Below are 12,390 nucleotides of genomic sequence, written 5' to 3'. Positions count from 1 at the left end.
TCAGCAAAACAGACACGCCTGTATGCTGCAGGTCAGGAATGAGGAGCTCAGCCTGAACGTGTAACAACATAACAAAAGGGCATGCCGATGACATGGGGATGCCATGTCATCGGCATTTTGTGCTGCAAAATGTAGCACAAAACCTCATATTCACGCACTATTTACAAAGCCTATGACTCCCCTTTCGAATTGAAACTCTTGCATCAAAACTGTTTTGCCTGTGTTCAAAATGAAATACTGTGCTCAAATTATAAACAAAGCAATCAAAATGATATGTACTAATAAGCAGTCAGTAAACAATACACCCAAAAATAGAAAACACAATGTTAAAAACACATATAGTTCTCAGGGAGAAGTACATTTTTAATTTCAAAACAAATTTCCTATTTCTCCGTCATTGTCTTCGGATGACCAAAAACATGTTCTGTCATTGTAGCTCAATATTGATCAGAAATGACTACTCTGCTTTGCTCTTTGCAAGTTTTTCTTTGTTTTTCCTCCTCCTTGTACTCTTATTTTTGTAGAACACACCTTGCATCTCACAAACATGTCCTTTGTCTCTGTGATACTGTAATTCTTGTTTCTTTGTTGATATGAACCTGCAACCAGTCAAAATCTATTGAGCAGTCAGTACTGTCACGTTAATATATGGCAAGCACAATGTTTAGGGCTATACAATTTGTTTATTGGATAGTATACAGCCTACAATGCACTGTACTACAGTATACAATACAAAAAGGGACGAAAGAACCAAGGAGTAAACATGTGATCGATGTGCTTCTTCTTGTCTTTGGGCTAGGTAAGGCCAGAGCACTTCGTCAACATCACAAGCTATAGATTCCCGCCTGAGGCAACGGGGGAAGAAGCCTCTTGGTATATTGGTTGTGTCACATCATTTAATACAAGTGAAATCAATTTGGAGTGGTTGTGTTCAATCACATATATACATATGTGATTGAACACATAAGACATATGTTCTCTATTTTGTATTTGATTGTTGCCATTGTTTACCAGTAGGGATACCATGGGCATTAGAGTGCAGAATGTGTTTTGAGAATGAAAATGATTTTATAGTTTTGCTGAAAATTCTAAGTGAGATGTGGAAATTGTCTTTTATCATGTAATATGGTTTAAGGTATATACAACAGACTGCAACATTTGCTAAATGAGTTCAGGCAACTGAGAACTTTGTTCAGCCAATGGGTTTTAGCATTTTAGCAATTGAAAACAGCTGAAAGTAAAAGTACTAATACACAATACTGAAAGAAAACTCTGTTAGCCCTGATCCACTTGGCCATGGCCCTGGTTGGTCTGTGCAGTAATATGCCCACGTCCACACCCAGTTCCACTGAAAAAATCTGTTTGCAGCGGTATGCACACAATGTGAATGCTACTGTGAGTACCACAGTAATACTGCGTCCAGCAGCAATATTGTTCTCTTATCTTGTTTCCAGATATGACATTTCACAGAGGGGCGGTGAAGAGAATCTTGTTCAAAGGCTGCAGGTTCATCACATCAAAAAGCTGGACAGACAGTGAGAAGTACCAGCTTCCTGCTGTGACAACAGTATTTAAATACCATCTTTGATATAAATTCCCCTCAAGTCCCAAATATTTGTTTTCCACAAGCCTTTATTTGTTCTGACGTTTTTATATACGTACAGTATATGCTTGACAATAATATTGTACAAGGAAGGCCTTTTAAAATCTCAAAAAGTGGAGTGAAACAAAATGTCCTCTAGTCTAGTTTTGGTTTCACTTATGTGATTAAATAGGCAATTGCACATCAGGATCTTAATAGGTTTAAATGAATATACTTATATATACAAATATACACAAAAATGAATCAAGATTGATCAAGGTTGAGTAAAGACTTGATGGCATCCAAAATATCAAGGCATGCATACGGTAAAAGTGTGTATTGTGCGGCTGCTTGTTTAATCATTTATTAGACTTTTTTTGGTTTGGGAGTGCATTAGAGTGACCTGGAATCAGCCTTTTTCATAACCTATTCTTTTTACCTTTTATTATTCATTTGTGTTTTTATTTGACCTCTGTATTTTTTGGCTCCGCATGGCAGAGCAGCTTCAAAAATGACACAGCATTTGTAGTTTGCAGTGGGTGACTCTGCAGTTGTACAAGATCTACAGTATTAATAGAAGCAATTTCGAAGACAGTTTTGATTATGATTCTCAGAAAGTTCTGCTGACTGTGGTGACAATCTCCTGGTTAGGACTGAAGACATGTCCGTACAGAGAAAACAACTAAAGAAAAATGAGGTAGGTCAGGAAAGTGCAGACAAAGGGAGAAAGCAAACTGAAAACATTTAATGGAAAGGTGAAATACTGGCTGAAAGAAAACCAAACATGAAACCACTGAATCAGTTGTGTTGTTGTAATGCATTGTAATGTGATGTATTGTCTGTGGTAGATGCCTGGCTGTTTGTGCTTGGCTGCCAGGGTTCATTCCGGGGTCTGGGTATGGGAGATGAACCCCTCACTATCGGGGTAGGTATGGGTTAGCAGGTGCGAGCAGCTGGGTGCTTGGGGTTTGTGCTGTTACCGGAAGTGTTGGTTTGTGTAATGTGGTCTTAACTTTGTGAAATGTTGATGTAGTATATTAATATACAATGTATTTGCTGCATGACTGTGTAACTCACACTATGTAGTCCTTTTTAAAAATTATATTTGGGTTATTTTTTTAGAGAGGCCCGACCAGAAACTGGGGTTGCAAATTAGCCCATTGGCTAGAAACCTTTTATGCAACACATCTACACATGTTGTTGTGGCCTTGCATGTAATAATTATATATGTAATAATGTGCAATGCATTGTCCCTGACAAATAAATTGATAATATAATAATAATTTTAAAAAAAAGAGGAAGCTCAGGGTTTTTCATGCAGCATGCTTACATTTGATTCACTTGGTGTTTCTTCAGTGCAGTTAGGGATGTCTTTGGTTTAACACTACAACAGAAATGTATGCGAATGCTAAGGGTTAGGTTCACATGTATATTTACAGTAGTCCGCTTGTGGTCACCCAGGTACAAACTTCTCCCTTTTAGCATCCGGTTTGTTGCACAACATGAAACGTTAATCTGTTACTACATATGTTGGTGATGGTCCTTACAAACCAAAGCTGGAATTTGTAAATGTGTACATATTTATTTATTCATTTATTCAGTCAGGACAATGCACATTGATGAACAAGCACAACAGTTCACGTAAATGTGCAAGATTGTAGCCCAAGAGCTTATTTCCATTTGCAGTCCTATAGGCAGGTTGGAGTTACAGTAAAAAAAGACGTAGGATAGTCTCATTTAGTATATAAAAACAAGAAGAAACAAAAAGAAAAGAAAGAACAAAACAAAACAAAACCAGGACAATTCATTAGTAAAAGTTAAAATGGAAACACAAGTTAGCCGTGGTTACACGTTTGGTTAGCTCCAAGCCACAGCTTCGCCTGGCTCTTAAAGGAGGCCAAAGTGGGACGCTCCCTTATAGTTGGGGGAAGTGTGTTCCATAATGCTCTGCCTTTAATAGATAGTGCATTATGACTGAAGGAGGTTTTTCTGAAAGGAACCTCACAGTCCCTGTTTACCACAGCTCTGGTGATCCGAGTTTGTCTATATTTTTAATGAACTCCAGCAGTGGAGGTGGCGCCAGGCCATGTAATACTTTATAAATTAAACACAATGAAGAAAATTTACAATAATTATCTAATCTCAATAAGTTATATTTCTCTAAGATATGTTAATGATGTAATAGCCACTCTCTAGCTTAGTAAATAGAGACAGATAAAGGGTTACTTCCACCAGATGGAGATATTGTATTAGATTAGTTAGTTAGTTAGTACATTCATACTAAGGCTCTTAAAGCTGGTATTCATTTCCTGTATTAGCCACTCGCCACAGCTCCCCAGCTCCCCATACACATTTCTTGTGTGCTGTTGTTAATTTCGATTACAATGACTCACCCAACAGACTTTTCTTCTCATCTTCTGCCAAAAGGTAAGTTTGTTTATTTAGTTTAAGAGGGAATTAGCAAAGCTACCTACTGTGCTCATCTTTATTATTCTGCTGCATTTTTCATTCATTTAAGGCCTGTCAGTCCATGCTCTCTTGAGACTAAACTTAACGTTTGATCAAATTGCAGGTTTTGTTAACTTCAGTTACCAATTAGATGATTCAGTTTACACGTTAACATTGTGCTAATAACTAGCTGTAGCCTATGTTGCAATTACCTTCCTTTACAGGCTGTCACAGTGTTGCGGTTATGCAGTTTTATCTCATCGCTTACTATCATAATCATGCATTAAATTTAAGGATCAACATTAGATTGTAACATGTTTATCAGCTGAACAGGTTATTCAGTGTGCCGATGTGCTGCATGCAGCAATCGGCACAATGACTATTATTGCCCATACTTATTATTTCTTATTCTCCATCTTCCGCCAAATTTCGTCCCGCTACTAGTCCCAAAGCGTGCCAACACGCGCAGCACATTACACCGACATGTGGGTATTGATCGGGAATGGTGTGCTATGACTTTTCTAAGAGATTTGCCGCGTGGTTTTACCGAAATCGGCAAAAAAAACGGCAACATTTTCTCATTGACTTGAATGGTAAAATGTTCGGGAAATCCCTCAACATCGCTCAAAACGCCCCCTCTTTGGGACCGGGCTGCATCACCATACTTTACCGTAGAAACATGATTAAAAGTTTAAACCGAAGACAAGACTTTGGCGTTTATTGGGCTGAATGGGCGTTCAGATATCAAGCACGCTTTCTCCCAAATCCCAGTTGACGTATCGTCCCGTTTTCAGACCGTCTCAGATTTTCCAATGTGTGTGTATGTGGCGGAATGTTCGGAGCTAGAGTGGAGACAGAGTGGGGAGACTAAAAAAATGATCTTTTTTTTTTCTCTATATCTTGCTCCCACGTCAACAATTCTAACTTGTCATGGACAATTTATACATCAAAACGTAGGTATTCTTGTCTAGTTTCATCCAATGTGCTCATTTATGCGATATGATGTATACTTTCAACTCAGCGACCTTCCAAATGAGAACAGTTCCACATTTTCCTCCATTCACTGTAATGTTAAACATCGTCCACATTTCTGAGCAAAATGCAGAGTGAAGCACTTTTTTACATCGCTGATACGCCCACATTTTTAACTTTAATCACATGGATGTTATATCAATACGTTCACAAAGGCCTTCTGCTGGTCATGATGAGGTTATGGTGTTGATATCTCTTATTGTTTTTACGCAATGACCATTTGTTTGAGAGACGGTTTCCCACAGTGGAAGAAGGGTACAACAGCTGCGGTCGTTAACTGATTCCAGATCAAAAAGATGACATCCCAGAGATGAAAGGCTCCCTAGCTGTGTTTAAAAACATGACCACTGATTATATGTTGTCATGCCAATGGCCATGGTCTGTCTGTCTCATGATATATTACAATGGAAAGCTTCCTAAACAAATCTTTTGGTGGTGGTGCAGTGGTTATGAGACACACACACAGACACACACACACAGACACACACACACACACACAGACACACACACACACACACACACACACACACACACACACACACACACACACACACACACACACACACACACACAGACACACACACACACACACACACACAGACACACACACACAGACACAGACACACACACACAGACACACACACACACACAGACACACACAGTAACACACACACACACCCACACAGACAGACACACACGTCCTTAGTAACCAGGCAACCATACTCTGGATGTCTGTCTGTGGACATCTATCTGTCTCCCTCTCTCTCAGACACACACAAAGACAGACACACACACACGTCCTAACGTCTTAATTAGGTTTTAAAAAGTTATATCTCTGAAGGGTTAAGACACTTATTATTTTTTATTAAGTTTTATTGCTGTTCGGATGTGCACCAAGTAGTAGGCACACTGATAAAATTTCTGCGGAATTTTCTAGTTTTTTACTTACAACTATTATTAGTAGGTTAACTGATTTTTATGTTTGACACTTGAAGGTGGCCAGGGGCAACACACCCAGGAGAGCGGGTATGTTTATTTTCTTTTCTTGTTTTATGACTAAATGTCGTAATGCACCATTGCGTAGCAGTGAAGCCCACTTTAAGGTAATTTATGACACTGTATTTGTTTCTATGAATGCTAAATCTCGGTAATTTATTTTTAATAAAACAGCGATGCTGGCCTCTCCTCCAACATGAAGCACAAGTTCAGTGATCATTACAATGAACGTGCTTCGCCTGTGGCAAATGAATGCATCTTTGGAAAACCCACTCCTAATGAAGAAGTAGACATTGTTACAGCGATGAAAGCAAAGATCTGGTCACCCCCTAATCATGCTCGTCCAAAGGCAGAGGCAAACCCTGTGTCTCCTGATGAAGAGTCCTCAAAACCGTCTACTTTAAACATCTTTCCACCACACACCCTGTCAAAGAACAGCGCACAAGAGGAAACTGTAATGGTTTTACCCGGAACAAAAGCCATTACAGAGGGGCAGCCAGATCAAGAGGAAGCAGGAGAAGCAAGCTGCAAGATGGACACCGGGAAAACCCCCAAACCAAAAGGGGTACCACTGGTCCCTAGAACAGGAAGAAACCACCGCAGGAAAAGGGCCGGGACGTACTGGAAAAGTAATTACATTTTAATTTCAATTTATTTTAATTGTGTCACTGATACATTTCTTGAACATACCACATTTCTCTCATTTTAATTATTAATAATAATGTATGCATTTATACAGTATAAATGAAGTAATGTACACTCAGTGGCAACTTTATTAGGTAAAACTCTACAACCACAGCTCTGCATTCAATTTTACTTTTACAAAGATGGTCATGTTTATTTTGTTGACATTAGTCAGAATTTTGGTAAATTCTTTTATATGTTATAGTTAGTTAGTTAGTTCATGTTTATTGTCCCCATAGGGAAATTAGGTTAGAGATCACATCACATCACATGGTATACAACATTAACACAGATAAGGCAAGGAGCAAAAACAAAAACAAAACATATGTACACCACCACTCGTACCATAAACCAGAATAATATGAAGGGGGGGGGGTGTAGAGTTCCAGACCAGCTGGGAGAAAGAAGAGAATAAAATAGATACACAAAATATATATATCATTGGACGGGACCTTCATTATTAAGGAGTTTAATGGCCTGTGGAACAAAGGAGAGCTTGGAGCTGTTTTTTTTAAACAAAGGAGCACAGTATCGTCGTCCTGAGGGCAGCAGTTCAAATGAGGAGGAAAGGGGGTGCTTCTGGTTGCCCACAATGCTATTTGCCTTTCTCCGTATCCTGTTTTTGTATAAACTTTCCATACTTGGAAATGGAATACCCGAAAGTTTGCTGAAAGTTATTATTATTTTTCTAATGTACTTTTTTTGTGCTTCAATGGCGTTGCCAAACCAACAGATGATACCAAAGGAAAGAACACTTTCAATGAAAGCACAGTAGAACATCTGAAGTACGTTGCTGCTGACATTAAAAGACAACAGTTTCCTTAAGAAGAACATTCTTTGTTGGGACTTAGTATTTAATCTGTCAGACCAACTGTCCCATTTAAGTTTGTGGTCAAGCGCCATGCCAAGGTATTTATTCTCTGTGACAGTTTCTAAAGGAATGCCATTTACACAGGTGGGTTTAAGGGACTGTGCTTTCCTAAAATCAATTAGCATCTCCTTTGTTTTAGAGGTATTCAAGATAAGGTTTGACTTCTCACACCAATCAGTAAAAAAGTTAAGAACTGGCCCATGCTCCTCTTCCTGGTCGTATAGGAGACTAACCAGGGCGGTATCATCCGCATACTTGATAAAATGCCTGTTAGGGAAAGTGCTGGTGCAGGAGTTTGTGATATATTAGTAAGTTCTAAATGTAGTGTTCTACTGGTCTGCTTTTAATTGAGGGTATTTCTTATTTTTGTCCCATTTACATGAGTGTGGCAGACCATTGTGCAAGTGTGTCCCTAAGAAGTGTGTGTGAAGAGTGTACAATTGATCACGTTTTTCAGTTATAATATGCAAAATCAACGCTATCTTTGACTGTAATACTGCATGGGGGGAGTCCTTTTTAATTTGTTTTCGTCTTCTGTATTTTCAGTGTACGTTCTATGTTGGTGGTCATTCGTACATGTTCCTGTCTCCGACGGCGTTTCTGGTATGTTGTGAACTATGTGTGGTATATCTCTGTATTTATTTTTATATTTAGGTGATATTGCCTTTAATAGGAGCTAATAATTACTTTTTATAATGTAGGTACTGTGAACACTTTTTTAGCAATGATGATTTATGTTTTGCTTACTCTATGTTATCTGCCACATAGGTGCTCAACTTGCACCAGACCACAAGGTTAACTTAAAGGTCCAATGACAACTAGCGTTTAAAATAGTTATTGCAGTACAACTTCAAAACACTGGAGGGTCGTCTTCCCGGCCCCTCCTCCCAAGACTCAAAGTTTACAGAGGTTTACAGGTTGAGAACACAGCATCAATGTTGTTAGTCGTTAGTCTTTCATAGCCAGACATTACTCCACAGCACAGCGGAGTAGCTAACGTTACATGCTGGCTATGTTGGCCTTCATAAAAGCCCGTGCTCACACGGAGCTCTGTACCCGACTGACAACCATATCTCTGCTTAAAATTGTGGCAACAGCCGCTTAAAACACCACTACTTGTACAAAAAATGTTGTGAAATGACTGAAAATACCCGTCCCTGGTAGCAGTGATAAATTAGCCTGAAACTAATCCTTACCTGTTCTGGAGGAAAGTATCCAACTCTTCATCCTTTTGGGCTCTATCCTGTCTCCATCTTTCGAATTTATCTCCAATAGTCACCCAGGGATTGTTATGTCTCTGGTCACACAACTGTTAGAAACATGTTGAAATTTTTTTAGGTCTAGACTTTTTTTCCAAGCCAATCTCCATTTTTACAGACCATCTGTCGACCCAGCTGTCAGAATGGGTAGTTGATATAAACACACGGGCCAAAACACTAACAGAAATTCTATCACGGAATAAAAAATACAAAGGAGAAGAACCTGTTGAATTAACCAGATACTTTAATATATCAAGTAATGAACCAGCAAACATTTTAGCACATTTGTACTGCCTGCTCTTTTTTACATCTGTTACTCATCAGTGTTTTTCTCTGTTTTGACCACAGTTAGGTGCTTTAATTGCGCAGACAATGACAGCTGCCTCGTCAAGTTGATGACCATATATGACAATGATGACAAGATACTGTACAAAAGAAACCTCAATCAAAAGTTTTCAGGATGCTCTGGAATCTCTCCAAATGGTTCTAAGAGCTGTGATGTGTGCATTCACCGATCAAAAATCACCATCCTCTGCTCAGAGAGTGTTGGAAAATTAGACGTGGAGGGCAGCGATGGACAACGCATCCACATCTCTGTCTGTACGTATTACATGAATGTATTGATCAAAAACCTCTGTTGTTGTTTTTTTGGTAATTTGCTGGTCAAAGGATGTCAAGACATCTAGGTTAAAACGGAAATCACTTTGGTTGAAAAGAGACAAGACTTTAGGTTGTGCAGCCACTTCAAACCACAGTTTAGAAATATAGTCAATGGAATGACGATAAAACAACAAGAACTATATCTCAATATCTCTGTGAAAAGGTACTTCTGCTCGTTTCCCATAACAGTCAGTATTTTTTTCCAACTATTTTAATGTCTATAATGTTGATCTTTAAAGTAGCTCACCTCCTGCCAGATTGTGCCCTCGGTTTCCAGTTTATTAGGTACAAATATCTAAAACTAAGGCAGTGTAATACACCAGTCCTGCAGTAAATCCTTCATGGATGTTAGAATGTTCTGCTTTTGTTGAGCCAGTCGCACCTGTCATTACCTTTTTGAAGGTAGGTTGTTACCTATATAATCTAGTTTATACAGAATGAAACCAACACATATTTTACTTTTCACCTAAATCATGGAAGTTTGGAATTTTTAAAATGGGAAGCACCAAATCAATGCTTACTGTGTGTATGCCACCAAGAATCTGCTCTTTTTTTACGTGAGAATAGGCTTCAATGATGCTTTAAATGTGCATTAGGTCAGAGAATGGCGTGGTAATGCTTTCTGATGTAAGTATTTGTAAGACAAGTGGAGCTAAATAAGCAGGGATGATGGCAAACTATAATTTACTGTACACATGCACCAAACTCTTTGTGTTTAGGAGAGACTAGAGACAGTTGTAACATTTTGACTTCTTCCAATCAGAAACAAGTTAGACTGATTACACCATAGATTATACTCACTCTGCACATCCTCAGTGAGACTGTATTCTTGCTTACAAACCTTTAGTCCGTCATTATGAAATCATATGGTTTCACTGTTTTTATTTCAACTTAAATGGATTAATGCATTATAACATAAGTAAATCAAAAGGTTTTGCGGAGTTCCTGATGCTTTTAATTATTTCTTTCTTGTTCTTTAGGTGATCAGCATCAGACTTTTGGCCAACCTGATGGCTGTGATCATACCGTTGGTAAGTATTTAACCCATTATTGATGAACTGCATGACTTGATATGAAAAAAGTGGAACATGCCACTGTATTATTTAGACCAATTTTGCAACCTGTCAATGTTTAATACAACCACTTACATTACATTACATTGTTTTAGTTGGAACATTGCAGTTTATAATATAGCAAATTGTTTCAGTTTAAATGGTTTAAGATTTATTGGGAAAATCTCCCAAAGAGATACAACTATTCTCTATTTTTTGTTTCTACCTTCTTCTTTAGGTGCTCAGAATCCTGGTCGTGCACGTTATGGATTACTTGGTACCGGAGGTAAGTGTTTACCACAGGATGTCAATTTAATGCTGTCATTGATGAACTGCGTGACTTGACATTTGAAAGATTTTGTTTTGACTGTTACGTGATGTCATTTTACAGCCCTGGTTTTGATCGCGGTGATGCTCTTGGTCTACAATGTAAGTATGTTTCCTGATCACACAACTTGTTAAAATGAGAATCAGAACCATCTCAGGTTACTGCATGAGTCACTAAGTGATTATATTTTAGGTCTTAAATATTGCAGGTTAAATCTATTGTACGTTTTGGTCCCATTTCCCGTTTTGAATCAGTTTTTATTGTTTCCTTTTAGTGCTGCCAGAAAAAGAGGTACAGTATGTGTTCAGTTTTATACAATTTTTTTAATGAGCTGCACTTATTATTATTTCATAGTTATGGATGCAATTTCATGGATACAATTTTAGTAAAATATCCTCCCTTCTTAGCCTAAATTGGGTTTAATTTATCTTAAATCTGTGTGGATGTAACATATTATTTTAAAATATAAATTCCCAAATATTCACTAGGGGGAGTGAACTGTGAATATTTTCAACTCAACAGGTATACACATGACACTCAGAGGATATTTCTTTCTCTTTTTTTCTTATTTTAACAGTGAATATTGCTGAAGAAGACAACCGTGTGTTGGGCTATTCTCTAACTTAGCCAAATTACTGGTTTAGAAAACAGTTGTGTATTGTTGTTTTTATTATGATTTGTTTTCTGATTATTTTCTTGATTAATAAATTACAAAATTATGTAATCAATTTGCTTGTGTAAAGACATGCTTGTAAGCAAATTAGCTTTCAGCTATACTTGGTAACTAATAGTGATGTTTTAAATTAGTGAACTTTCTACAAAAATGGCCAAAGGCTTATGTGTAACTGCTGTCTTCATTAAAAATTGCTATATACAACATATGGTTTATCATTATTAACACAGCCACTGAACCAGTCAGTATAATGTGTTTAGTGAATAATCCATGCTGGAAGAAGAAGTACTAAGGTTATGGAGCTAGCTCCATATAAGGCCTGTAAAGATAGAAAAGAAACAAAGCTTTTAATGGATTCATGTTTTCTGAACTTTACCAGATACCAAATGTAAAAGTAGGCTACTCAAGAACGGCCTATTTCTGAATAGCATGTGATAATTATCATTTATACATTAAAGTGTAAGCATAACTTTAATGTTGAAGCTGGTAAAGATTTACAATATGAACCGCTGGATTGTATCTATAATAACATTTTGATTATTTTTTGTAGGCATATTAATATTCTGCAAAATAACAAACATTTAAATACGTAAAGCACAATTAGACTACCTCAATGTTGTTGTACACTGCTTGAGTAGTTATTTCCCACCACTGTGAATATTAATAATATATAGGCCGTCTCTAAAGTAGTACTGGGAAATATAGTCTATGGTGAAATTTCAAAATTGCACTCCTACAGGAACTGGGCCACACACACACATACACACAAAAGGTTGAACATTAACATGCAGTTGTGCATTGAAAT

General features: G+C 37.7%; 1 protein-coding gene and 1 long non-coding RNA gene across 3 annotated transcripts in view; one reads left to right on the top strand and one right to left on the bottom strand.

The window, feature by feature from the left end:
• Positions 1–1,155: 1,155 nt before the first annotated feature.
• LOC117946654 overlaps positions 1,156–12,390 on the bottom strand; it is a 17,467-nt gene continuing 6,232 nt past the window's right edge. Inside the window, exons 2-3 of the long non-coding RNA XR_004657068.1 lie at positions 8,460–8,471; positions 1,156–1,231 (exon numbers count right to left, since the gene is read on the bottom strand). This is a non-coding gene — a long non-coding RNA (uncharacterized LOC117946654). The remainder of the gene's footprint in view (positions 1,232–8,459; positions 8,472–12,390) is intronic.
• On the top strand, positions 3,924–11,789 carry LOC117946653. Of its 2 annotated transcripts, XM_034874940.1 has the most exons (9): positions 3,924–4,009; positions 6,058–6,088; positions 6,233–6,687; positions 8,160–8,216; positions 9,221–9,472; positions 10,513–10,563; positions 10,823–10,870; positions 10,976–11,013; positions 11,490–11,789. In XM_034874940.1, the coding sequence occupies exons 1-9, from the start codon at positions 3,967–3,969 to the stop codon at positions 11,490–11,492; spliced, it is 978 nt and encodes a 325-aa protein (XP_034730831.1). In that variant the 5' UTR covers positions 3,924–3,966; the 3' UTR covers positions 11,493–11,789. The 2 variants fall into 2 exon arrangements, with proteins under 2 accessions (XP_034730831.1, XP_034730830.1); XM_034874939.1 differs by having other exon boundaries at positions 10,976–11,789.

Source organism: Etheostoma cragini, chromosome 6, assembly GCF_013103735.1.
Source record: "Etheostoma cragini isolate CJK2018 chromosome 6, CSU_Ecrag_1.0, whole genome shotgun sequence".
NCBI lineage: Eukaryota > Metazoa > Chordata > Actinopteri > Perciformes > Percidae > Etheostoma > Etheostoma cragini.
This window is presented reverse-complemented; position numbering and strand designations above follow the sequence as displayed.